The following is a 27834-nucleotide window of genomic DNA, read 5'->3' as shown; positions in this document are numbered from 1 at the left end:
TTAATGATGATAACTAAAATGAGGTCGACGAAGCTAATGAGGATGAACTAAAAATTTCCATCATGTCTTTCTAAAAGTTAACCGGAGGTCTGAATGTCTGAAGAAATCAATTGGTATGAAGACCTCTAGTAACTACTGGCATATGATGCTAGAATGGCGTTTGGCTGTTGAAAATTGATTATCTCTATTCAATATTGAATTCTTTGAAATTTTATATGCTTTCCACGAGTGCGAAACAACTTCTAGGTTTTATGTATTCAAAATAAAATGAAACATGGAGAGAACGTCGTTCAGTGCGTTTCTCTTGTATAAGTCAAGTACATAAATAAGTGCGTTAGGTACGAGTTCCGTATTGGAGCACCGAATCTGTCAAATATATGAGACTCGCAATATTGATGTTATCTGTAATTGAATGTCTGGGATAATTACTGAGAACACCCACTGGAAAGTGAGAGTCGTCGGAGACGGTTTAACAAACGCTGGTAATGGAACACATAAGCGCATCTCAACGTAAACACAAAGTCTTCCCGCCAGACATGTGTTTTATTGGCCGCAGTGTATTATTATAATCGGGAGATGGTCCGCTCCAGCCAGAGAGCCGCGCCAGTCCCCGCCAGCGGCAGCGCTTCGTCTGGTCTCCGGTCTCCGCGGTGTTCAGGGCTCGGCGCTCAGTCTCGATGCCGCCGCCGCACAGTGCGCTGCTACCGGCCTTTCCTCGTGGGTGTGGCACGTGTTCATGCAGGCCTTTCCCTTTGCGTAAGCGCATTCTTATCATCCGGTTCCGCGCGTAAACCCCGGGAAATATTTGACTCGTATCGTGGAAATGTCAAAACCTACAGGTTAAAAAACACTTTTTTTTATATTCGAGAAAAAGACTCATTATCATAAATTTAATAAGCGTACAAAATACGACGTTTTAAAGAAGTTGTATTTTTAAAAATTCTCTTTATTAAATGAAAAATTAACGAATATGGTTCGCGGTAGAGTTTCTTCTTATAACGCGGTAAACTTTAATATAAAAATGTCGAGTTCTAAGCGATTGTTGCTAACATTATTCGTAAGTTTGTGCATCAGCGGAAGTATAGGACTCGCTGCTGAAAGCTCCACAACTTGGACACTGAACAACCACAAACAGAAGTCCGACACAAAACAGACGTTAATCGATTCCAGAATTAGCCCCCCAGCGAATGCGGACTTGCATCAAAATAAATTCGACGAAAAACGACAATTCAGGCACAACAGATTTCATAAGCTGGATTATCTTTTCAAGGAGTTATCAAAATCGGAGCATTTTACCAAAAGTCATATCGGGAATTCAGATGTACCGAATGATAATATCAGCGAAACAATATTGAAACCCTCTTTACACGAAGGTAAATCTTACGCGACGGCCAGATCTGTACAAGTTCTTGACGACTTTACGGAAAACCCTAGGAAAATTCTCGCCCGTTCTGTGGCGCCTCAGCAGGAACCGAGAGCCAAACACTCCGATGACTTTGGCGATGAAGATGATGACGACATGATGGACGATTATGACGAAAATGATGAAGACGATTATGATGAAGAACGGGAGGAACAAATCAAAATGCTCCAACGAGAAATAGAAATGAGGCCTCAGAAACTTGGCGACCTCGTAAGTCATTATATAATGTCAGAAGATAAGTGGTCGGATGGGGAAACAGAAGCTGATTTCTTTAACGACGACCCTTCACAGGAGGATTACGACCAAGAATGGGTAAGTTGATGTTTTTTTATTTTTTTTACTGAGATATTTGGTATAATCATTTTTACTTGTTTGTTTAACAAAACAAAGAATACTTTTTCTGAGATTCAATATTTGTTAATTGAAGCTCAGAAATTGATTTGGAAATTGGATAGGCAAGAAGATAGAATGATTGATAAATACAAAGGGAAATTAAAATAAATTCTAGACTTTAAATGTAAACTTTTGAAATTATTTTCTTGATTGTATCACAATATATAACATTTTCTCGTTTTTCGTTTATATTTAACAGTTTTTTTTAAAAATTCAGACTAATTAATTAAAGTAGATACATGATTTAAACACATCAAAATAATAATCCTTGTATTTTGGTTTTGTGCATTCGTATGTTTCGCAGTTTTGTTTTTAAATACATTTATCTTTTATTTTTTAAGTTCAAATTCTATTATTTGACTTTTACTAGTAAAACGCAAACATTTTTAATACTTTATTACATAGACTTTATATACCGTTTGCACGTTTGATTACGAATACAAACAAATAGATTATGCGTGTGTGGGATATTTTGTTTTTGTAACTTCCAATATATGCACATGATACGATGACTTCCAGTTCCAAATCCTTTTTATTCATTAGCATTTTTTTACAAAATAAAGAAATAAATCAAAATAAATAAAACCTGCATAAATTTTGGTATGAAATTATACTGTAATACATAATATGAGAACATGAGTAACCAAATATATATTTCCAATTTGTTTAACAAAAATCTACTATTTGTTGCTTTAATTTAAAACTATTAATTTATCGGCTCATGTAAATACTAAACTATTTCGCCATTCTTTAGTAGTGTAGTGGTTAGCACATTTGCTGTCGTGTATGTGGTACCGGGTTCGATTTACAAGGGGTCAATATAAATATGTAAATGTGAAGACAGAGTCAATATCATATTATTATAAAATACATACAAGATATAATGTAATCATACATACAAATCCCAATGGTTTTAAAAATACAAATATTTTTATTTACAATCTTTCAGAAAATTTTCAGCAAATCCTGAAAACATTCGTATTTTATATTTGTTATACGAATTCTGATATATGGATGTGGCTAGCGAGGTTCCTTAACCTAAAATTATTCTATTTTAGGAATCACAAAATCAAATAAATTTAGCACGATTGTAGGTATTTTTATATGACTGGGTGGAAACACGCGGTGACGCGAAAATAGTATTATCGGTTATTCAACTTGAGTCGATATAGGTTTTGTGCTATTTTAGACCAGTTGCAACTATACGTAGGTACATCAATAACAGAGGTATTCATTTTTATTTTATTGTAATATCTAGTTGTAACATACGTATAATGTACATTTCATCATGTGTATAATTTTGCTTTTATATGCGCTTAAAAAATTGAAATAAACGTAATATAAAGTAATTAAAAAATAAACTTATTATAGTACTAAAAAAATTCTCCACATTAATAGATGTAGAGATTGATTACATAATAGAATAACAATTAAATAGTTTTTTCCACATAAATTATATTTGACCTGCGACCGGGTTTCGTCGTAACCGACATCAAAGACTGGTGATATCGGTTACGATGAAACTCGGTCGCTGGTCATTTTTTTTTGTGGAAAAAACTATATCCTTATGTAGTTGTTATTTTATTCTATAAAATGCAGTTCTACGAACAAATATCAGCACAAAACTTAGACTACATTTTTTCACATTTTTGACTGTGTCAAAATCCTTGTTCACATATCTGGGTTTCTCTACTTTGGAGTTTTTTTTTACATTTGACATCTCAACATAGATGAAGAGGAATAAAGAAGTCTGGGTATTTACAGGGCTAATGACCTAGGATAAGATGGTTAACTATTTAAAAAAAAACCTATATGAAGGCCAAAATATATATTTCATCATGGTATTAGTTATGTGATTTCTCATTTAGGTAAATATTTTATGTAACACTTTAGATTACATTAATTGCTTCTGTACATACTGTATTGAGTGCACTGTTACTGCAATATAATTCAAATGAATAGTTTACTAATTTATCATGTATATCACAAAGTGAATAAATATTCACTTTGTGATATATATGATAAATTAGTAAATGAGTAAAAAAATATGTTTGTGATAAAATATTTATTATATTAATTTCTAATTAAAAACAATCTTCCGTTGTAATGTTTTTGTTTGTCGTTCAGTAACAGTCGTTTCACATTTTAAAGGTTCTTTGAAAGTAATACTCGTACATACAAAGCATACTTGGGTACCTACCGTACATATTGTATATGAAGGCGAAATCGTTCTTACAAATACGAATTATTATTTTTTGACTTCTCTCCGCACCCAAATGACGCTCAGGGCGCCTTGGACGCAATTAAAGGTTGATTGCTAATTGTAAGAAGGCAAGGTGATCAGTCCTGGGCTTCAGATCTTTGGAGAATTTTCGCACAACTCGGAATACCTAAGAGAACTTAGTTGGTTGAAGTATCCAGAAATAATAAGTTTCAAACTTTTCTGGACAGTGTAAAGCGTATCTCATGGAATGATCGCGCTTCCAATCAAAGGGTCCTTAAAATAATGTGTAAAGATAGAGAACTGCTAACCGCAGTCAAAAGACGAAAATGCCGTGGAGAAAAATATACCTTTTTACAGCTTTTAGTAGAGGGAAAGGCAGAGGGCAGACGAGGTGTAAAAGAATATAATGGCTCAAAATTCTTCAACAGAAAATGGTTTGAAATACTGTATGCAGCAACCCTCATCAGGTTGGCCCGGGATCGTGTAGAGTTTAAGAAGACGGTTTTTTAACCTTCGATTAGCAACCACATCAGATATAGGCAGACTATCGGAGCCTAAACATCGTCCCAATACTAATTTCGGTGATAGGCTCTTCGCCGTTGCTGGTGGAACAACTTACCCCGAATCTGAGATCTATCCAGAATTCGACCGAATTTCGATCTGAACTCAAGACCCATTTTTCCGGATCTCTTATCCATAGAAATTACTTAAAATTGTAAATCGCCCTTGAGGTAATTTTTCACAAAAACAGCGCTGCATAAATTGGCCATATTTATTATTATTATTATTGCGTCAGCAAATAATTTAGCATGGGAACTCTAGCACGTCAGCGTACAATGCCGAATTATGCATTGAGGTGAATAAATATTTCAATTAAATCAACAAACATCGAACATAATTAATGTAAAACATTTTATTTTAATTGGAATGCCATTTAATTTTAACATGCTCGTTTTGTATACGTTTAACTCCTTTGATTTCCTTTTATTTGATTTTTTTTGGCTTATGGGTGAGAACTAAGCACTTGACCTTCATATATCTCGAATAATGGATATAAATTTCAAAGCTATAAGTTCGAATGCCTTGTAGAATAATAAAATGCTTAAAATAGTCATTAATTCCTGTCAGCCTGCTGGCTTTGGGCGGATCATTTTTAAGATAAATTAACTGGTTGTCTTCTCGATGAACCCAGCACAGTGGACGTTAAGTCTTGTACACGAATAATTTCACATAACTTAGTGTCAACTGGATATCAAGGAAGTACATTGAATGATAAAAATTAATAAAGTACTCATACAAGTTTTTACAGTTATGCTACCTTCTTTTCAAAATATCGCACCGAAATCAGTTCAAAAAAGGTAAATCATTTCGAACAATCATTGAATATTGAACTAATCGGTAAAACGTAATTAAAAAAATATATATATTAAAAATGATTTTTCTTCTGTTGCATTTTTATGTCAAAGTTATTTCAGAAAACCTAAGTAAATTTGTGTAATTTTTGAATAATTTCATGATTTTTAAATTTAAAATAACATTAATGATATTAAATACCGGTTTTGTAATATTAGATACGCAAAGTATATAGGAAAAGAAGATATGAAAATTGTAAATAAAATTTTGATATCCCTTTTGATAATGGTATATACCTACCTACATATACTCATACCTATAATATACTCATGAAGATGTGCTGGATCACGCAAAACCAAAGTTGAAATATTAATTGAAATATAATATTTATTTTGATTTTTCTGAAATTCTTAATGTATTTATATGGGTTATGTACCCATGTAATCTGATTTTTTAATACAATAAGTATAAATAATATGTCATACATCTTGTTAAATTGAATGCATTTTAATACAGATGACGATAACATATAATATTTGTAATTTATAAATATTCCTAAAAAATGAGCGTGAAAATGAATATTTTTCATTGTTATCCCATTGCTGCGTAACTTGCAGCTTTTAATGCCTTTTGAATCTCTCAAGCTCCTCACAATAAGTGCTTAAGAAATTTCCCATGTCAGTCATAACGTCTTGGGTCATAAAATGTACGAATGCACGTCAATTTACTAAATGGTTGTCGTTTTCCATAAAGCATGTGCAGGTAGGTGCATAAATATTCACAGACATGCCTACTTGGTGTGGACATTTAATCTTAATGAGAAAAGTGTATGGGGCTAGCATGGATAAGTAAAATGATCATAATAACATGTGGCACTTGAATAGGGTATTAAAATGAAAATTGTAAAAATCTCGAATATTTTTACTTATTCCCAAGAAATCCACCAAAACAAATATGAGACGAACTATATTTTCTATGCAAGACGTTGTCCAGGATTATGATTTAATTTTTGTGTAGGGTGCAGGTAACACCATTGAAATAATACATATTATAAAAAAGACGCTATAGTTATCAATGGATAACTATAGCGTCTTTTTTATAATATGTATTATTTCAATGGTGTTACCTGCACCCTACACAAAAATTAAATCATAATCCTGGACAACGTCCTGCATAGAAAATATAGTTCGTCTCATATTTGTTTTGGTGGATTTCTTGGGAATAAGTAAAAATATTCGAGATTTTTACAATTTTCATTTTAATACCCTATTCAAGTGTTAATACCCTATTCAAGTGTTATTGTTATTGTGTAGTTATTTGGTTGTAAATTAGTGATTATGTTTAAGGGGAACTCACAATCATCCAATTCATTAATCGATCGGCCACGCGAGGGGTCGACGTGTCTTCACACGCATTTTTTAAAGGATACCTACATTTTTTTTACTTTTTACCTTTCAATAACTGTTTTCTTTTCAAAACCATATATTTATTTCGAAGTTATTTAAAAAAAAAATCAACCAAAAATTAAATTACCTAAGTTCAATGTTACCTGGGTTGAAAGAAAATGAGGTTAGGATTAATCGTATTTAAGACCTTAATAAACAATTTTCCGGGGTTATTTTTTTCAATCGTTTCGATGAACTTTTTGTATTTTGATACGTATGAACATATTTTTGAGACTAGAGTGCCACAACCCAAAATTCGTTGTCTTTCAGAAGACGTACTTAAAGCCCTTTAACTTTGTTAAGTAGTCGTGTTGCTATAGTATTTCATAATAGTTAGATTGAATGATGTATTGGCAGTACGCTAATGTACGTGACTCTAGTCGCAAACTGGCAATATGTGTATAGGGTAGCATAAATCAGTTGAAAAGAAACACAGCAGAGATCATGTTTGGTATAAGCTATTTGATAAACAGAGGCACTATTTATTTGATTTAAAATAATTTAATCAATTAAGAATACCGACCGGGGTATAAACGAATTATCTGTTAATTATAGACAATATTTATCAACGTAAAAAAACTTTAGACATAATTAAAAAATAAAATATTTCTAATTCTATTCTTTGTTGTGTCTTTGTTTAACAAATAGCTTATTTAAGGCCCAACATACGTTAAATCGCAATTTAATTTTCTTTAAACGCAGGTAACATTACATTTGACGTAATTGATTTTTCTCTTGAAACACCGTTTTTCTGTTGAAAACATTAGTTTCATTTCAAAATTAATATATTGTTTTGAAAAGAAAACAGTTATTAAAAAAGTAAGGAGTTTAAATAATATGATTTTTTTCTACTATTTATTTTCTAAAAAACATCCAATATATGTATATTCAACAAAAATCAGGCGAGAGATGACGACCGCTTTTCAGTGCAGCCGGACACTTAATGAATTCTAATCGTATTATTGCGAGTAAGGCCTTAAAACTAGATCTCTGCTCTGTTTGTTTTGTTAGCCGAAGGACCTACCATTGTTGGCTCGAAGGGCCAACCTAGCGTATCATTAAGAGTCATATAATTAAGTGCGTTATTAATTGGTGGCTTCACAAGAGAACATCATTAATTTTCATTTGAGAGCGCCTGTCGACAAATTCCGAGTAAAATATTTATGCGTAAAATATTTTCGTAAAAATCTGATTGTAATTTGGCTTTATTAATGACTGCACCAAAACGTGTTTGGCGAAGAAGCTCAAACAACAGGTTCGATTATGTACGTATGGTTATAATTTTTTACTCTTTTCCAAGAATATGGTGAAGAATGCCACTCAAGATTTTATCCTTTCCATTCGATTCGACCTGCTTCTGGAACGAAATTAATTTTAAAGGTTATTAAGACGGAAGGTCTCACTTTTAATATTAAAATATTATAATATTTTACTCGTACAAAATTACAGCTTTGTAAAATATGCATAAATGTTGAATATTGAAAATTAATATACAAACAGGTGTATTAAAAATGTTTTAATCGTTGTAATAAATAATAAATTGTCATTAATTAACTTTATTTACTTATGTTTACGTCATATACATAGCTTAATATATTTTTTTATATGAGGATATTGGATTTATTGTAGGTAGAAGAGAATTTCTTTCACAAGAGACCCATTTAAATAACAAATATCCAAGTTTCACTAGCAAGTATGAGGATGAGTATTCAACCTGTGCACCGCGAAGGTCAAAAAATATAATATAAATTATTTTCCTTGGGTAATAATTAATAATATTCAACATTAAAAAAAGGAATATGAATGATTAAAAGTTAAGAAAAATCTATATAAATATATTCATTATTTTCTTGAAGGGTTTCTTTCTTTGATGCATTTTTCGTGTAAAGTCTAGTACGTTATAATCATATTTCAACATAAAAAATCAAGTACGATGTAAAAAAAAAAGATGACTGCACACTCAAACTAATAAATGAATAAAAATTAAAAAAATATGTTTTAAATAATGTTGAAGTATTATTTAATGGAAAGCGACTGTATAAAATTTGTGAAAGCAGTTTTGTAGTTTATTGCAATATCTAAAAAAATATATGTGTAGGTACTATTTATTGCGTAACGTGTTGGTATATGATTATTTATGTATTTAAAACAAATAGGTTTTTTAAATGTGCATTGTTCATCATCGTTTGGTGACTCCCCTCTTAATGTTAAGGAGATACGGGTAACGTTAATTTTTCCCAGTGGGTACTTGTTTTAAAGTGGTTGAAAGCGAAAATTCGGCAAATAATCGGCGTCGATTAAAAAAAAAAAAACAGTGACCGAAAAGATAATTAAGATTGTTGAAGATAAAGCAATATTTAAATATAAATATTGTAAGTTATGAAGTTAATAACTAAACGAAAACGCTAGTAAACCTTTGACTTTCACGTTTTAATATAGATTGCACTTTATACTGTTTCATTGCTCACTTTTAGTTTTATTCTTCAAAATTCAACATATTTTCCTTGTATTTTCAGACCTTAATCTCAATATCAAGTAAATACGATAAATCGTCATTTTTTCCTCAATTCTTCCATATAGCATTATGATTTTTTACGAGCGCCTACTTATGTTTTATATGTATCATATGAATCGACATTTAAGGCATTGCGTATTTAGAGTTTAGAAATGACAAAAATGTGTATTGAAATAATTTTTACTTGATACTTTGATGTTACAGTTATTTTGATAAGATGTTATTAATTTTGGATAATCTACTATCAACCAGTTTTGGAACTGTCGTTTCTTCTCTAGGATTCTCCCCAGGACTCCATTCAACTGATATTCAACATAGTATTCGATTGGTCATAATTTTTTATTTAACGTCAGTACATAGGCCTCCTCAGATTTCCTCACAAAATCGTCTAGCTATTCGAAATGTGGATATGAAGACTGAATTAAATTCTACGAACGATAGTGCCAACCAAAGCTAAAGTTCTCCAAAGTGCTGGCTACATTAAGAATTACTGATGAAAGTAACATATCTTCAGTTAACATATCGCTCACTCCTTTCAAGAACGTCATAAATCAAAAATCGAAAAATTTCAGTTATGCATGTTTTCGGAATGCCCAGAAAATGTACTATATCCCAGCAAAAGCGGCATATTTTTAACTTAATATTTACCCGCTACAAGGCAGAAAGTGTTGTTTTTGCATTTTGAATAAAAGGTACTGTTTAATTATTTTTTATATATACTAAATATGTTTCGAATGTAGAATAAACCTTCAGGTTTTTCCTAAAAATATCTGTTGCATATTAAAAGTTTAATAAGTGGCTTGGTAATTTTTTTTTATACATTTTATTATATTTTTAAACTTTAAAAACGTTCTCCTGAAAAATCAAGTTTTTTGATTTATGACGTTCTTGAAAGGAGTGGGCGATATGGGACAGAGCACTTGGGACTAGAAGGAATGTGTATTTGATTACGCATTTTTTTCGATTGTTGCGCGGTATGATCGATAATCCTGAAATTATCCGGAGCATTGGTCTGTATGTTCCCGATAGTTACCTAAGACAGCGTCGGCATAGATTGTTTCACATTCCTATACACAGGACCAACCTGCCGATGGTTATGCCTGTAGGAAGAGCTACAGCTATGTTGAACAATATCACATTGGATATTGATCTGTTCCATGTGTCCAAAGGGGTCTTCCGAAGCGGGATTCTTCTACACATTTAACAAGAGTGTTCTTACTTACTTTTTAATTTGTTTTTTTTTAATGTTTACGCCATAAATGTTAGTTTGTAATGTATATATTAATCATTAAATAAATTGAATTGAAGAAGAAGTTGATATAGTAATATTTATTCGAGAAAACATTAAGTAAAATAAATGAGAGTTTATATGTTAGTGTGGTTGAAGTTCAATAAGGTTAACTAAGACCAGGATTTAAAGATGATCATGTAATTTGATAGTCTTTCATATAATAGAATTTAATACAACATGATTTAATTGGAAAATTATTTACAAGAGTTATTTTATACTTGTTTTCATTTTCCGATCTATTCTGACGCGATTAAGATGAGGCACAGTAGCGGACGACCGGTTAATTGGGGCAGCTGATAATTTGGGCCAAATCTCTAGGAACGAAAACCAAATCAAGGAGCCAATAATAATTTACGTCGCGTTGAGATAATATTCCGCTTAATTGAGAGAAAAATGTTGTAAACATAAATTATGAAGATTTTTCGATAAAAGATAAGAATTTATCACGATCGATGACTAATTTAGAAACAAAAATACTGAAAATAAAATTGTTGATTTTTTTCCGATCCTACGTGTGTGTAAAATTATAGAATAGTAAAATTTATTTTGTTATTACTGCGTTAGTTTTTCTGTAAAAGCTTTTAAAATAAAATTTCCATATTGTTGTGAGAAATAAAATAAACATCATGTCAAAACTGCAGTAGCAATATTTACACAGGAAATTACATAAGATTTGTTGAAATTTGTATCGGCTATTCTGGTACAATAACAATAATATTAAATATCATCAATTCTAGTGTTGGAGATGTAAATATTACATAATTTATTTTGTAAAGTGCGCCGAGGAGGTGAAGATACCCACATAACTAATATTACATGCAGTTTGCACAACATTTTACTAATTCATACTACAGGATGGAGTACAACAATGGGTCATTTAAAATAACAGTGAAGCAAAGTATGTATAAAGCAAAAATATCATACATCGAATAATTAAATTACTCAGATATTTTTAATAAAAAAATTATAAGAATCACACCTTAAGATCCATAAACATTGTTTGAGCCGGAAATTTATCAATTATTCTTCTTCTAACCATTTTTCGAACCCAATAGTGCATAGGGCACTGCATCATAAATATACAGTCTTAACTGATCGTTAAATACATGAAGGAATGGTGATTAGCCCCGCGTTTACGGTACCAGTCCATAGAAATATTAAATAAATATAAGGTGAAAAATCATTAAAATTTAATTCAACTCCCATAAGAATTGAACCCATATGCCATATATAACGCATATATATTTTTTTTAATTTTAATTAAATATCTTCTTGTACAATAATGTATTACCTTGGCTTGCCTGCAACATTTTTATTACTATTAAGCTAATTTAATTAATTTTAACTCATAAGATAACGCAGCATTTTCAATTGGACTATTTAAATACTGCTCTTTAAATTCTACACTTTACCAGAAGGAACCATTGAGGAACAATCGAAGCCCTCAAACAACGGATTTGAGATTAATTGGGTTGATTTCGTCCGAATAGCCCAATGCTTTCGTTTAAAAGGACGTCATCGTTCGGATGTAATTAAAAAATATATATTTCGTAAGATTTTTTTTCTTCATATTTTCGATTATATGCTTTTATGTCATGAAAATAATTAAGGAATACATATTTTGAATCCCATTTTCAGTCATTTCGAAATCGCCCTGTGTTTTGCTCCATCCTGTATATTACATGATGTGTGAGTTTGTACGAAATATTAAAGTGTAGGCGAAGGTGTAAAGTCTGCATTCAATTTCTATAGCTTATCTTATAATACATTATTTAAAGTGAGTAATAATAATATTTAAGTACAAATATTCTTTTTGGATTATGTCCATTAGCACGCAATGAATTGAAGGTATTTTTAAAATATTTTTTTTAATCATTGTGAAAACCATAGGTCAAAATTGACATTCTATTGGTTTGCTGGAAAATGCGCCAAGATTGCAAATGAATTAACGTAATTTCATAAAATAAAAATGAACGTAAATAAATTGGGATGAAGCAATAAATTGTGTTATGATATGAATACAGTTTTTTTTAAATATCGTTTTAAAAAATATGTTTGGGTGTATCAAAATTAATGAATTAGTAAGATTATGAAAAAAATATATACTTATCAACCTTTTTAATTTTCACTTATTTTTTTTTTACAAAAATGTTAATAACATTAGTTCATAACCACTTACTGAGATTTTTATGTCTACCGGTTTTGAGATGTACCCGTCTCTTCGTCAGGACAATCACTACCACAGCATGCGTTTGCATGGTGTGGTAGTGATTGTCCTGACGAAGAGACGGGTACGTCTCGAAACCGGTAGACATGAAAATCTTCGTGAGTGGTTATATACTAATATTATTAACATTTTTGTAAAAAAGTAAATAAGTAAAAATGACTAACCACAAAGTAAATGCTTTAAATATTAATAATATTGAGAATACTTTTTAATTTCTTAAAATTTCATTAATATATTTATATTTTTATTAGAACTTTTGAATGGTGAAGTATATGTAATTATTTTGTTTTCAATATATCAGACTGTAAATTTGTGCTTTTTGGCTTGACTTTCAAGTGTATGATACTATAGACTAAAAAATATATAATAAATAATATAAATTACAGAAAGCATTGTCACTTTTTCTTTGTCTCTAATCGAATCCACTAGGACACAGGGCGCTAAAATGTTGCATTAACTTGGTCCAGCCGCCGGGATACGGAAAAATGCAGTTTTATTTTAAATTTATCCTCGTTGGAGGAGTTCATTGACAGTCAAAAAATGTTAAATAACTTTATATTTTTCACTTTAGGTCGAAGATGAGGTAACCAATGAAATTTAATACTTCACAGCTTTTTATATTTTTTCCCTGATATCAACATTTACATGAAATGTGAAATTGAATTTTTGTATTATTTTGTTTGTTTTCAACATCAGTGTAATGCGAAAACTTTTGGCTGTGGGATATTTCATAAAGGTTTTCTATAGAATATATAATATACGTACTGTTATAACATATAAGTACGTATATTCTTTCCCCTATGATTAATATTATTATATAGTGTCGGGTTGTATAAGTGATTAAATATAAGTGATTTTTTCCCTGTAATATTTATTCAATATTACACTGGACTGATACCTGAAGCGGAGGGCTGATCACCTTTCCTTCATGTCAACGATCAAGATAACACTGCGTTTGTATGAAGCAGTGCCCTGTGTACCATTGGGGTGCGGATAAGGGTTTTATATTATATATATATATATGTATATATATATATATATATATATATATATATATATATATATATATATATATATATATATATATATATATATATATATATATTTATATATATATTATATATATATATATATATATATATATATATATATATATATATATATATATATATATATATATATATATATATATATATAGTGTCGGGTTGTGGTCCTGTGGTTAGTGTCGCCGACTCTTGAATCGGAGTTTCTCGGTTCGAACCCACTCTACCACAATTTAATACCTATTTCTTATAATGAGCCGCTTAGGCTCACAGAAATAGTATTAAGTATTTTCATAAAGAAAAAAAACACAAAAATTTATCTGTATATTAAAAAATTGAGACGTAATGGATTTGGAAAATTCGTGACAACAATAAATATATAGACTTCATTATTTAAAATGAATTATAATAACATCGTTAATATCTAAAATAAGAAGAAAAAAATTGTGTTCAATAAAATGAATACATCTTGAACAGATAAATTTCACCACGCAATAGATATAGGCGTATAAAATAATTCCCACGTGTAATTAATAATTATAATTAATGATTCATACGAATAAGTTTATCGAATAAAGAATATGTATTTTTCAGATATCAAATATGTAATATTTTTCTCTTGAACTGAAAAACTTTCACGAAAATTCCTCCCTCTTTAATTGCCGAAATATAATGAAATAAATATGTCAATGAATGCTTCAACTGATATCAATCATTTAATAAAATGTATCTAGATACGTAATAAAAATTAAAGCTAAGGACAATAAGTAAAAAAAAACACGGTATAATATTCCTAGAGAACTTTCCATTTGAAAGCTTCAATAAAAAAATAAAATAAAATATGACTTTAATGAAGGTATATAATACCTCATTCGTACTATTAAAAAAAATTGCAAAAGGAAAAAATCCATGTCTCCACCTTTCGCTAGGTACTAACCTGTTTTATTTTTTTTATGTAACCATAAGTTAAACCAATTGTAATTTCTTTTTTATTTAAACGAGTAGTACTGCGGTAAGACCGATCATGGTTTTCAGTTACTTTGTGCGTAACAAGAATTACACATTTTTGCTTTATCCTCAAAAACATGGTATCGTCATCAAAGGTTCATTGCTTACTAAAGCCATAGATCAAAATAGTAATTTAATTTTCCAATGCACGTAGTTATTGCTTGTAAGTATGTTCTTCGAACATTTTATATATTAAAATTATTTATTTCTAAAAGCCGTAATTAAACTACATTCCTCCTTATTTAATTATAGGTGTAGTCAGTTATGATTTGGCGCTGATGCAACTGGAATCGTGATATTTCGGAATATTATTATTAACAGCGCATATGAGTTGATTTAAGCTTGGTAATAACGCATGTGCATATGTCCGCCTCTGTAGTGTAATGGTCAGCACGCTCGTCTACCGTACTTGAGGTCCCGGGTTCGATTCCCCGGAGGAGTCTAATAGATATAACTGATTTTTTCACTCTAATATTTATTAAATATTACCCCGGATTGGTACCTTAAGCGGAGGGCTGATCACCTTTCCTTCGTGTGTTAACGATCAAGATAATACAGTGTTTAACGATTAATATAATTTTATATGATGCAGTGCCCTAAGCACTATACGGATGAGGGTTTGGAAAAGAAGAACATATGTTTTTATTTATTATTAAAAATACAATTAAAGTTAAAGAGTATTAAAAATACAATTTATTCTAATACTACATACACAGGTATAGATATAAGTACAATACAAAATGTGTTCGTTATGTCAACTCTGATGGCGTTAGAAAGCGGAAACATAATTGGCATATTTAGTACTTATTAAAAAAATAGCCACATTAACAGGAGATAAGAAGTATCCAGGAATAAAATAACAAAAACATTAATTAACTTTTTATAACCTCGAGTTCCCGTTGCACCTTAGTTTATTCTGGAAAACGATAACAGTATATTTTCATGGTACATTTTAAAATTTATATTAAGGGATCGCTCCTTTCATATTAAAAAAATAATTTGCATATTTATTGCACGTCATAATTGCTACGCTGTGCTAAAATTTAATGTGCATAATGCAACGCTGTGCTAAAATTTCAAAGCAATCATTGAATAACATCAGGAGATTTTCCAGATTTTGAACTAACCAACATTAAAAATGTATTTTTGACATTTACTTTCCCTTTCCTTACAATCGTATCCTATTTTAAAATAAATTTCCCCTTATTTTCTACGTTCAAAGATCCTTATATCATTCAAAGATTCCAAGAGAAAATTTAATACCACCCGTTCAATTCATTGAAAATTGAAGAGCTTTCTTCTCCCGCAGATATATTGTATTGCGGTCACATTCCGTTGTATGTCTCATGCTCGGCTAGCCTAAACTAAAACTGTCTGAGAGCTCTGCGTGCGGGCCAAAGCCCTTTAGTTTCTCGTATACACATATATTATTTATAATACACGAAGGAATGTGTTTGTAGGCATTGCATATACAAAATAGCAATTGGCAGAAGAGTCAATAAACAATCTGCATAAACACCGCACCGGTAAAATCACAAACGATTTGGCGTGAAGGTATTTGACATATTAATAAACAAATTTATCGCTGGTATTTTTAATTCATGCTTAGTATTATGAAGCTTAGAAAGTAGATAGTAAAAGAGAAGCTAGAGAGATTAACCCAAAATTATGTTTGATTTTTCTATTCTGATTAAACTACCGATTAAATTATTTGTATATATATATATATATATATATATATATATATATATATATATATATATATATATATATATATATATATATATATATATATATATATGTGTGTGTATTATACATACCCAATATAAATCAAACATAGATAAGTATATAGAAACATATTCATATCCTAATATAAATCAAAGCAAAAAATCAGATCTATTTACATACAATTATGGTAACTACTCGTTCATCCATAATGTTAATTTTACTTATGTATGTTCAAACAACTAATATCTATTTTACAAAAAAAAGGTATTTTAACTTCTGATACTAAAAAATACCTTAAATACTTCTGATACAAAATACTAGAGTCGTTATATAAAAAATAAACAAAATTAATGTTAAAGTTATCGACTGTATGTAAAATAGTTACCTACGTGTTATCTATCCATTACAATATACCATCTGGATACATTTGACTTGTTTGTGATTTAACCTTCACAAAACAATAATATGTAATAATAAATCTGCATCATCTCAAGAACAGCACGAAAAAGATAAATAATGTCGGAAAAAATCTACTTATTAATGTTAAAAAATTAGAATATTTGCTGCTTTTTTTGCTCATCATTTATGTTTGAAAACGTAGGTAGGTACACGCCACATACCTACAATAATTACTATTGACTTCTATACAAAATTGGCAAATGAGAATTGCGATTTGAATGCGAGGAAACTATTAACTCATTTTAACTACCTACACGATAATTCGTGAAATACTAATGACCCTAGCTCTGAGGTTAAGATAAAGCGCATAGCTAACTATAAACGAATAATTACATATATTATGGTGCGCAAATATTACTTGACCGATTTACGATATGTCACTACATGTCCTACATATGTGACCTTATACAGGTACGTAACCCAATAGCGCATAGGGCACCGCACCCGAACTAATCAGTGTTGACTAATTTAATGATTTGGCATTAACTTCATGGAATAACATGATGATTTAAATGTATAAAAACACTTGTACAAGACACTTTTTAATGTTTATTAAAGCCTTACTCGCAATAATAGAATTCATTAAGAGTCCGGCAGCGCTCATAGCCGGTCGTCACTTCACGCCCATTTTTTTAAAGAGTATATATTGGATCTTTTTGTTTGTTTTTAAAAATATATATATGTACATTGAAAAAATATTTATTGAAAAAACCTCTTACGTATATCTACTTATCTTTCAAAAACTCTTTTTTTTCAAAACTATTTGTTTATTTCTAAGAAAAACTTGTTTTTTTAATACAAAAATGGTGTTTTAAGCAAAACAAACAATTACGTTAAATGCTACCTGGTTTTAAAGAAAATTAAAATGCGATTTAACGTATATTGGGACTTAATGTATGTACGACTAGTTTCGAAAACTACAGATATCGTCATCATGTTGTCAAAACTGTTTTTTTTTTATCTATTGATGACAAAATCTGTAGTTCTCGAAACTAGCCATCGTTAAGTTAATAAACTCAAAAAGCGGTCTCGTACATTTAAATATTTTTGTATTTAAATCAGTGTAATTTTCTTTTTTTTTAAAATGTTTTTGCTAATACTTTGCAGCACATTTTATAAAAATTGGGAATGTAATAAAATGTAAACTTTGTTTTTAACCATTTTTATAAATGATAAAAGTGGTTAAAAACAAAGCTTGTTTTATTAATTTTATAGTTTAACTTGGTCTGAACAGTTCCGCCTTCCAGATTCGTGGATCTAGGAGAGGAATATATTTGATAGGATACAAATGACGTAAGTGAAGGTTCTGAGGGAGACGGACATTACTGATATATAGAAAAGGAAATGGAGGAAGAATAATATGTACTGTTAATTAAGAGAGGAAAATAACAGCAGTAATTGATAACTTGGGATTGCATACCCGTACTCGTTCATGCTTATGTATATTAGACAAGCTCACTGCCAATATATACGTGTTATTTGGGGACAAGTAAGTACTAATCATGCTAATTTCTTAGTTATGACGATTGTACAAATATAATGTAAGGATAGCAGAGCTGGATTTAAGTTGAGTGAGGCCTCAAGTCCTTTCATGTATGGCAGTGATATATTTCACCCTGAGCTCCTTCCCCTACGTCATCTGTATCCCTTAGAAAATATCTTCCACTCTTGGATCCAAGAATATGGGATGCAAGACTGATCATCTTAACTACGTACAATTAGTGATCAAGTTAAGCGGCGTCAATCCGATGCAGTGCCCTATGCACCATTGGGTGAGGATAAGCATCAGTATGAGTAAACATATGCACCCTTTAGGACTTGTCCCATTAGAGATTTCTTGATTCGATATTTTCATATACAGTGGAACCTCTCATAACGAGCATAATTCGTTCCAGAATCTTACTCGTTAAGCGAACATGTTTTGTTTTGACTGGTGCGGAGGTCCCGGCTCACAAGTGAATGTTGTGAAAAAGGGACTTGCCCTTTCTCTTTTATTTTTTTACTAACATAAATTTTATACATTTATTTAAATGACAATTTTTAACATATTTAAAAAATATATATTTGTAGAGACCCACCAAGCCACCTTGTGTGTCTTGTCGGTGGAGTTCTTTTTTTAATACATTTTTATTGTTTTTAATCATTTTAACCTAATATACACACAAAAAGAGAGAAAAATTAAAAACATATATGTTTTACAATTTTCATAAAATTAACTCTTAATCATTTACCCATTCCTTTTTTTGCCTTTGTTCCATATTTTATTTTGACTTTTAACATCCGTCGGCAACAAATGTAAAATGTTCGGAACGATATATTGCAGTGTTTGACTCCCATATTTATTATTAATTCTTGAGACTCCCAAACCTTCGTTGTGTGTAAATCGTGTATCAGGGTTGTTAGAATACTTCGATATTTTGGAACTATGATACTCAACTATGATACTCATCCACAATATTCCACGTACCGGCAGTAATTTTAAATGTTTATATATCAATATTGGATTGTCCCTTTGATTATATATATGACTGGGTACAATTCTTTTGATTATGGAATATTGCAGATTTTGAACCATTTTTAAATTTGTTTTCGTCAAATGTCTCCAAGACTTAATCCCATATCTTAATATGGATTCTACTAAAGAACAGTAAATGATCTCTAAGGTCGGTTTAGGCAGGATAAAGTACTTAGTAACTTATAAAAAAAAAACTGTTTTTTTGCAAGTTTTTCAAATTCTATGCTCGTTATGCGAATTACTCGTTATGAGAGGTTCTACTGTATTATGTATATTTTATATTTTCCAATTGGACCGCTTGATTTACTGGAGCCGTTAATATTTGAGCACGTCTTTTTTATCTAACCAAAGTAGAATAAAGGAAATAATTTAATTACAGTAATGATAATGTGCCTATTTATGTATGCCGCTGTGTTTTATCTTGTGGTTTATAAATAAAGTCTGACGAATTCCTTACTATGACTATCTTTCTAGGAATACGGACCTCAATCCGACGCCAGTGATGGACCTGTCACCGAAAAAAAGTGGGTCTATTATGGAACCAGAGCAGAGATCGAACCTTATTCCAAACGGAATCATCAGAGAGTTAAAAGTGAGTATTAAATGTGGGTTAACACGTCGATTCGGGGAAGATATTATTACTTTTTATGCATTCTGATGGTTACCTGCGGGAAGGGTAATTTTACTGCATTCTCGGGTAGTGTACTGTGTATAAAAATACTTCCATATTTTTTCATTTTTTAAAGTTATCTATTTAACATATCGGACTGTCAAGAGTTTTTAATGAAAAAAAAATTGTTATTAAATATGACATTTGATAAATTTTTCACTGTGCCAATTAAAAAAATATTAGAACTGCTCACGGAAAACATTATATTTAATTATACACTGAACTTCCCATTTAAACAGTGGATGCGTTCCACGCAATACCGTGTAAAAAAATATTTATAATAGAAAAATATGCAGGATAGGTTTCCTTGTATAAAAATTAATTATTTAGTTATACATTGAACTCCCCATTTATACAGTAGATACGTTCCACAGAGTAGCAAAACGGTTTGGAAATTTTTGAGGACCCAATTTTTTATTTACCATAATTGAATTGAATTTATTGAATGTTTAAAGCAACCTACAAATATTTTTAAGTAACAGATTTTTAACTAGAGATACTTTTTTTGCTTAGATTTATACATGTATCATTGATGTTTAAATCTAGGTAAAAAATATAGAATATGAATTTCTGTAAAAAAAATATGTAATATTGAATTTGGCTCGCGAGCCATACGTTGCCGACCCCTGGCATACGTCAAAAGGCCATATCGGAATAACCAAGACGACGTAAGTTCCCCACCCCTGTTCTATATTGTTCTGTTCTATCTACATTCTTTTAGACTCGAACAACAATACATGGTTAGTACTATATATATAAAAATAATAAAATAGAAATATAAAGTATTTAATTTATTTCAAGTCATTGCGTTACATGTATTTTTTATGTGCGGTTATGTTTCTCACCCGCATTAGCGAAATGTAAAAGAGAACAATGGTGAAAATATAGGACGCCATTTCAGGTCATTAAATATTAAGTTTATGGTAGAATTTTGTGCTCGAAGTTCGAAGTTTGTTTTGAAGTTCGAGCAATACAAATATAACCATGCTTTTCATATAACCCCCTTTTAAATATTTGCAGTTGGCACTGAAAAATTGATACAAGAATAATTACCAAGCGACTTTATTAATTTTTTTTCTGTATTCCAACACCATTTAATGATGCATCGTATTGACGCAGTTATCTAGATCGTTCATTCTCTTTATCATTCATCGTTCACATTGTGTAATATCACTTAAAAACACTATTTCACTATCTGTTTAGGAATATCCTTTCCAACATCAGGACGTGACCTGATGATGATGATAAACGATGAATGATAAGGAGAGTTTTATATTACCATACCACAAATTAAACAATGCTTTTAATTTTCAAAATATTTAGATCTGTAATTAGAGACAAGGTGATCAGTTTTTCGCTTTAGGTGACAATCCAGGGTGGTATATAAGAGGTATTTTAGCAAGGAATCATTAATTTTAACCCCTTTAGGAATTTAACCCGGGACCTACAGCACGGTAGTCAAAAACTCTAACCATTACACTACGAAGGCAGGCATTTTTATTTTCAGTGCATAATTGTATCTCAACGGATTTGCACAAATGAGCAGTGTTCAAGTTACACTACGAGTACGGATATGCAACCCTGAGTGTCCTAGTTATAGCTGCAATTCTCCTACCTGCATTGTTGTTTTATAAATTATTGATATCTTCATTGCTTCATAAGGATTGTGAAATTATACGTATTGAAAAAAGTGTGTTTTTTTATTTTGTTTCTCTTCTATTAAACCAGAATTAGCCACAGCAACGCGTGGCCAGCTACAGCTACAGCTACGCGGTACAGCTAGTGAGAAAAACAAATTAATATTCATATCATAATTCGTATCTGTATTGCTATTCAAGAGTACCTACATTAATTTTAAGATTATTGGTGACATAAATAAAAAAATGTAATTAAATCATAAATAACTTACAAATTATACAGAATGTGTAAATTTGACATTATTAACGATAAGGACTTTGATGAATTTCACAAATTGAAGACTTTGGGACAATAACCACACTTGTCACAAAACTTCTTTTTCGCAGAAGATGATAAAAACCAAATATCATTGTTGGCATATTACACCATCTGACCCCTATCTACAGCCAAATGGTGCATAGGGTACCAGCAGCATTTGATGCAATAATAACTTAATCGTTGATTATATATAAGTAGGGTAGTCAGTCATGCGTAGATTCTTGGATATAGGAGAGGAATGTGTTTGATAGGATGCATGAAATAGTTTAGTGTGAAGAACATCTTGCTGCTATATGGGAAGGAAATGGGGGAGGAATATTAGGTACGATAAAGGAGGAAAAGGCATTCCTTTTTCTCCTTTACTGTACCTAATATTTAACCTCCATTGAGCAGTAGTAGCTGGGATAGTTGGACACATTTGAAATATCATAGACTATTTTTTACACTTGATTTGAGGGAGATGTTTTAAAGAAAAAAAAATATATAAAAAAATATATATATATAGATATATATATATATATATATATATATATATATATATATATATATATATATATATATATATATATATATATATATATATATACACCCCTGGACAAAAAAATTTACGAGTCCTCAAAAAAACTAAAATTGACACATAATGAATTATTCTTGATATTTAATTAGTTTTATTTTGTATTGTTTAACATATGTGATGACTACTCGTTACTTCAAGGTTAAAATGAAAGATCTCACTCATGAATTGTACTTAGAAATTGCCATTATATACCAGGTATCAGATTATCCGAACCTTAGAGACCCATAACGGTTCATTTATGGTCGAGTGTTTGTGATGGAGTAATAAAAGACATGTAATTTTTTAATTCATATTTAAGAAGAAGGTTCTAATCGCTTTATATTAAATTAAGGTATTTTACATTTAAACATATTTATAACATTTAAAAATATTTAATACTTAGTGAATTCACCTTTATTTTTTATAACATGTAAAATTCTATTATTTAACGAAACGTAAAGCGAATCTTAAATTTCTGATGTTATTTCTTCTTCCTTAACTTGAATCAAGTTTGTTTTTATTCCTCAATGTTTTTTTATTTTTTTTTTCCCAACTTTTTTTTTCATAATCGCCCATAAATTTTCTATCGGGTTCAAATCAGGACTATTCCCGGGCCACGTCAACGATTTTAAGCCAATTTTATCCTTGTATTCAATGATCTATAAGAAAAACAATAAATTATTTATCAAGTGGTCTACAAAGTGCATTAAAAAATAAATATTTGTACTCACAGTGCGGGCTCTATGACACGGCGCCAAATCGTCCTGAAAAATCGGGTCCGCGGTATACTGCGTAATGTCCTCGATTGTTGGAATAGGATGGTTTTTCAACACTTTTTTGTACTGGATGGCATTCATCGTACCCTGTATAAAATTTAGAGGTCCCAAACCGTACGCTGTCATGCACCCCCAAATCATGACGTAGGGTGAATGTTTAACGGTTCGAGTGACGCACGACGGATGGTATCTTTCCCCAAGTTTTCGTCGAACTATCTTTCTGCTGTCTGGACCAAAAAGGTTGAATTTTGATTCATCGGAGAAAATAACATTTTGCCAATCCTCCAAGGTCCAATTCTGGTGCTCCTTCGCCCAATCCAGTCTAGCCTTCTGCATTTTGTTCGTCAGTAATGGTTTCTTTGCGGGACTTCGTGCTTGGAAACCATGCTCCAACAGCCGCCTGGACACTGTTTTTACTGAAAATGTTGATTAGCTAGTAGACTGCACCTCTGCGTGTATTTTAAGTGCCGTTAAAAATCGATCGCGTATAACAATTTTTTTTATTAAGCGATCATCTCGGGCAGATGTCGCGCGCCCCCATCCGCTTCCTTTTTTCCGTTCTATGGATCCAGTTTCTTGGATTTTTTTAAATAAAAACCTCGCTTCACCTTCTGAATACCCAACTCGACGAGATATTTTACAATTAGATATGTTTTGTTGCGACAGTGTGATTATTTTGGATTTTATCGCAATCGACATATGCTTTGCACTTTCCATGATTGTTGTGTTATGTTCCCTCAAACGCGGGTAAAACAAAATTGTTGAGACATTTTAAAATGTAAATATTGTAGAAAGGTGACACAAAGTGTCTTTAATTTATTGAACAAAAGAAAGAGGTATCGATAAAGGATTTCTTAGAAAAAAAGTTCAGTAAAGTCAAGGCGTGCGGTAGCAAGTAAACTCGTAAATTTTTTTGTCCTGCGGTGTATATATACATACATATATTGGACATGTGTTGTTTTTGATCCAAAGTCGTTTTGCGTATTAGTCACAAGTGTTTACCTGATCTTATGACCTTACAAGCTGACTTGTTCCAGTAGAGTAGCATGTAGGTACCTAAGTAATTTTAGTTGTGAATACAACGTATATTTGTTTTATTTTATACCCAAGATCTCGAAATAGCTATGTACTTATATGTATTTTGTTTTAAAAACTAAAAGACAACTCATTAAAAATAAGGAAATTAAAATAATAATAAATTAAACTTTGTCTAATTCAGACTTATTTTATTTTTGGCAAAGTAATTCTAATTCTAATTCAGACTTAATACTATATAAAGTGACAGCATCAGAAAATGCATTATTTAATTTTTAACTGAAACCATATCTTAGTCGTTAGTTAGTGAGTCCTTAAGAACTAAACTTTATCTGAGGACTGAGATTTATCACTCTTTTCTCAAAAAATCAAAGATAAAGTAAAAACCAAGTTTTTTTGCAATTTTATGTAAAAATGTAATTGAAAAAAATGTAAAAAAAACACAAGCTTAAACTGACATCAGTAGTAGGTTTACAACCATCAAGGCTTCCAAAAACAAATATCCATATCATCGAAATAGAGATAATGAAGTGGGTATAAAGAAACATTATCATTCATCAACGATTATCTCGTGGGATTTATTTTGTTTCGGCGATGAGGTTCCTCTTCACTGTCCGAGAGGGATGATTGGTCAAAGCTGTCTATTCTATTTTTGCACAGGTACTACTTTTAAATGCTAAACCCTTTTTTTTAATTTTAAATTATTTTTCAGAGGAAGATATTACGGCAGCAATACAACACACAATGCTGATGAGAAGCGAAGGAGCTTGCAGAGTACCGCAAAAGCGCGTGGTATCCATTCAAAGTATTCACCCGAACCCTTCCAAGCAATATATCCCTTCTTGCACTTTCTTGCATCGGTGCGGGGACGACACGGGATGTTGCTTGGTGGAGGCCATGACATGTGCCCCCAAAAGTACTCACAAAGTGGAGCTTCATTTTTATGTTAGTACGTACTAAACTTTTACTTAGTATAGTTTATTAACCAACCCATATTCGCGTATTTGCAATTACCTTTAAAATTTGATCTTGTAACGAAAATTATTAGAAATTTTAATCAAACCTTATCAAAGTAAGGCTGCAACTCAAATTGTTCATAACCCAAAGCCAATTTTCCCATAACAATAAATTTGCAATATAATAATCTCTTTTCAATTCCCAGAAAATGGTTCTTGAAGATGGAAATTGCAAAAAAATCAGTTTCAACAAAAAATTAATAACGTAGAATAATACAACAAAAGAACAATACAATAAAAAATGCTTTCAACATCTTACAAAGAAGAATGGTATTATTAGGTATTAGATCCTGTTGGCAGACAGTACTCATGTTTTTTGAGTCCTGTGTATCCTTGAACAGATAGGTGTTCAAATGAGATGCACATGATTGCTTGTACAGAGGTAATTGTTAGACAAGGAAATACCTTTTCTCGAAAACATAAGGGCTGGAATTACAGTAAAAAGATAATGCGTTAACTACATAGTAAAGATAACTTTGATTTGGTTTCTGGACTTATTTTCAACAAGTTTGGGGTTTTCAAACTGGATCTCGATCAGTATTGTAAGTTAATGATACCGAATAGAAAATTAATGAATAATTGTTTTTTAATAAAATTAAGTAAAGTTAAAATTATCTATAGTATGTAGTTAATAATCTTTTCACTCATAACTCCAGCCTAGATTGAGGTTTTGTCTCACTAAAAATAGGTTTCTTTTATTATTATTTCATGTTACAGAAATGAGACATGGTGATATTACATTATTACTTAATGGATTTATTAATGTCTGTTTAGTGCTGATTTTAATACAATGGTTTTAAAATTTTATTTCAGACAAGCACGGTTGGCCATGAAAGAAATGTAATTGAAAAATTGAGCTTTATTAATCACACCGAATGCGAGTGTATTCCTAAACGGGAAGACTTCATGGTCAAAGATGAAACATCGACATTCTCACTGAAGACATTATCACACCGGTTTTATGATGATTTCGAACAAACACCTCAACCTTTTAAGAGGTAAGAAAAAAAATTGTTTTAGTAGAGGACCAGATTTTAATTTTATCTTAAATAAGTACAGGTAACCCCTTTATAACACTGTTAATAGGTTCAAAGAAAATACAGTGACCAAAAGTGAAAGTACAAAAAGAGGAATTAAGTTCGTTTAGGTCAATATTGATTTGTTTATTGATTTCCTAGTAAGGAGATACATAATTTTAAAGCTACCTTTTGAATTTTCAACTTCTTTCAGTGTATGCTTCTATATTTGATAATGATTCTAGATTTTTTACTAAGATGAGGCTTTCTCAATTTTTTCGAAATATTCATTTGTTAATTTCACACTACTCTTCTCCTTAGAATCGACTTGTACTACTAAATTTATAATCTAATTTGAGTGAAACTGTGTTAAAGGTTTTCTGAAAATGTGTAAATGTGCTGAAGGATACCATGCTCTAGAAGGGGTTACCTGTACTTAAAACTCAATGTCTAAATACTCTTGATGACTTTGAGGTTCGTCACAAGTTTATATCATTGCCTACAATCAAGTATTGTTAAAAAATACCATTTTCATTTTAAAAACTTTACCGTTTTAAGAGTACCTTTGAAATTTTTTTTTAGGTGTCAATGTCCAGCCGAGTACTCAGTCCACATACTGGATGATGGAGAATGCGCTTGCGACTGCTCTAACAAGCAAAGAGATTGCATGAGGATTAAGAGGGGTAAAGAGTATTTCAGTATGAAGGATCGACTTTGCATACACAATGGACAATGCCAAACTCCCGTTTGCGAATTCGGAACATACATTAATAAATCGGGACGGTGTCCAAAGAAACAGGAAAAAGAAGAATCATCAAGACATCCAAGAACCTTTGGAAAATAATAAGCGCAGAGTTATTTATAAATTCTATTTATAATAAACATAAACTGTGATATTCTTAAGTATGTAATGTTAAAAACTTAAGTAAGGTATAAACCATGTAAATTTAACATTTATCAAAGCTTCAGTTTCTCTATATATGTACTCTTGCATTTACTACTTACTTTATACGCATTATAATAGTACAATTTGACTTAATTATATTCATAGAAGTGTCGTGATAAATTTTGTAATATGATTGTTGGTTTTTCTTCCCCCTACATTCCCAAAAGAGAAGGGACTATATACTTTGTTCGAAACTTCAGTTTTCTCCCTTTTAAAATACAGTAAACACAGATACAAAA

The 27834-nt window shown here is 30.8% G+C and overlaps 1 protein-coding gene across 1 annotated transcript; it reads left to right on the top strand.

Moving 5' to 3' along the window:
- The first annotated feature begins 592 nt into the window (after positions 1-592).
- LOC148303209 (uncharacterized) lies at positions 593-27728 on the top strand. Its single transcript, XM_088270333.1, has 5 exons — positions 593-1735; positions 20099-20216; positions 25330-25562; positions 26447-26631; positions 27232-27728. Exons 1-5 carry the CDS (start codon positions 971-973, stop codon positions 27491-27493), a joined length of 1563 nt encoding a protein of 520 aa, XP_088126459.1. The 5' UTR covers positions 593-970; the 3' UTR covers positions 27494-27728.
- The last annotated feature ends 106 nt before the right edge of the window (positions 27729-27834 follow it).

The sequence above is a fragment of the Brachycentrus maculatus genome, unplaced genomic scaffold, assembly GCF_059751285.1.
Source record: "Brachycentrus maculatus isolate JH-2025_06_01 unplaced genomic scaffold, ASM5975128v1 h1tg000378l, whole genome shotgun sequence".
NCBI classification, from domain to species: Eukaryota; Metazoa; Arthropoda; class Insecta; order Trichoptera; family Brachycentridae; genus Brachycentrus; species Brachycentrus maculatus.
The sequence above is the reverse complement of the archived record's forward strand: the minus strand, read 5'-3'. Positions and strand labels throughout refer to the sequence as shown.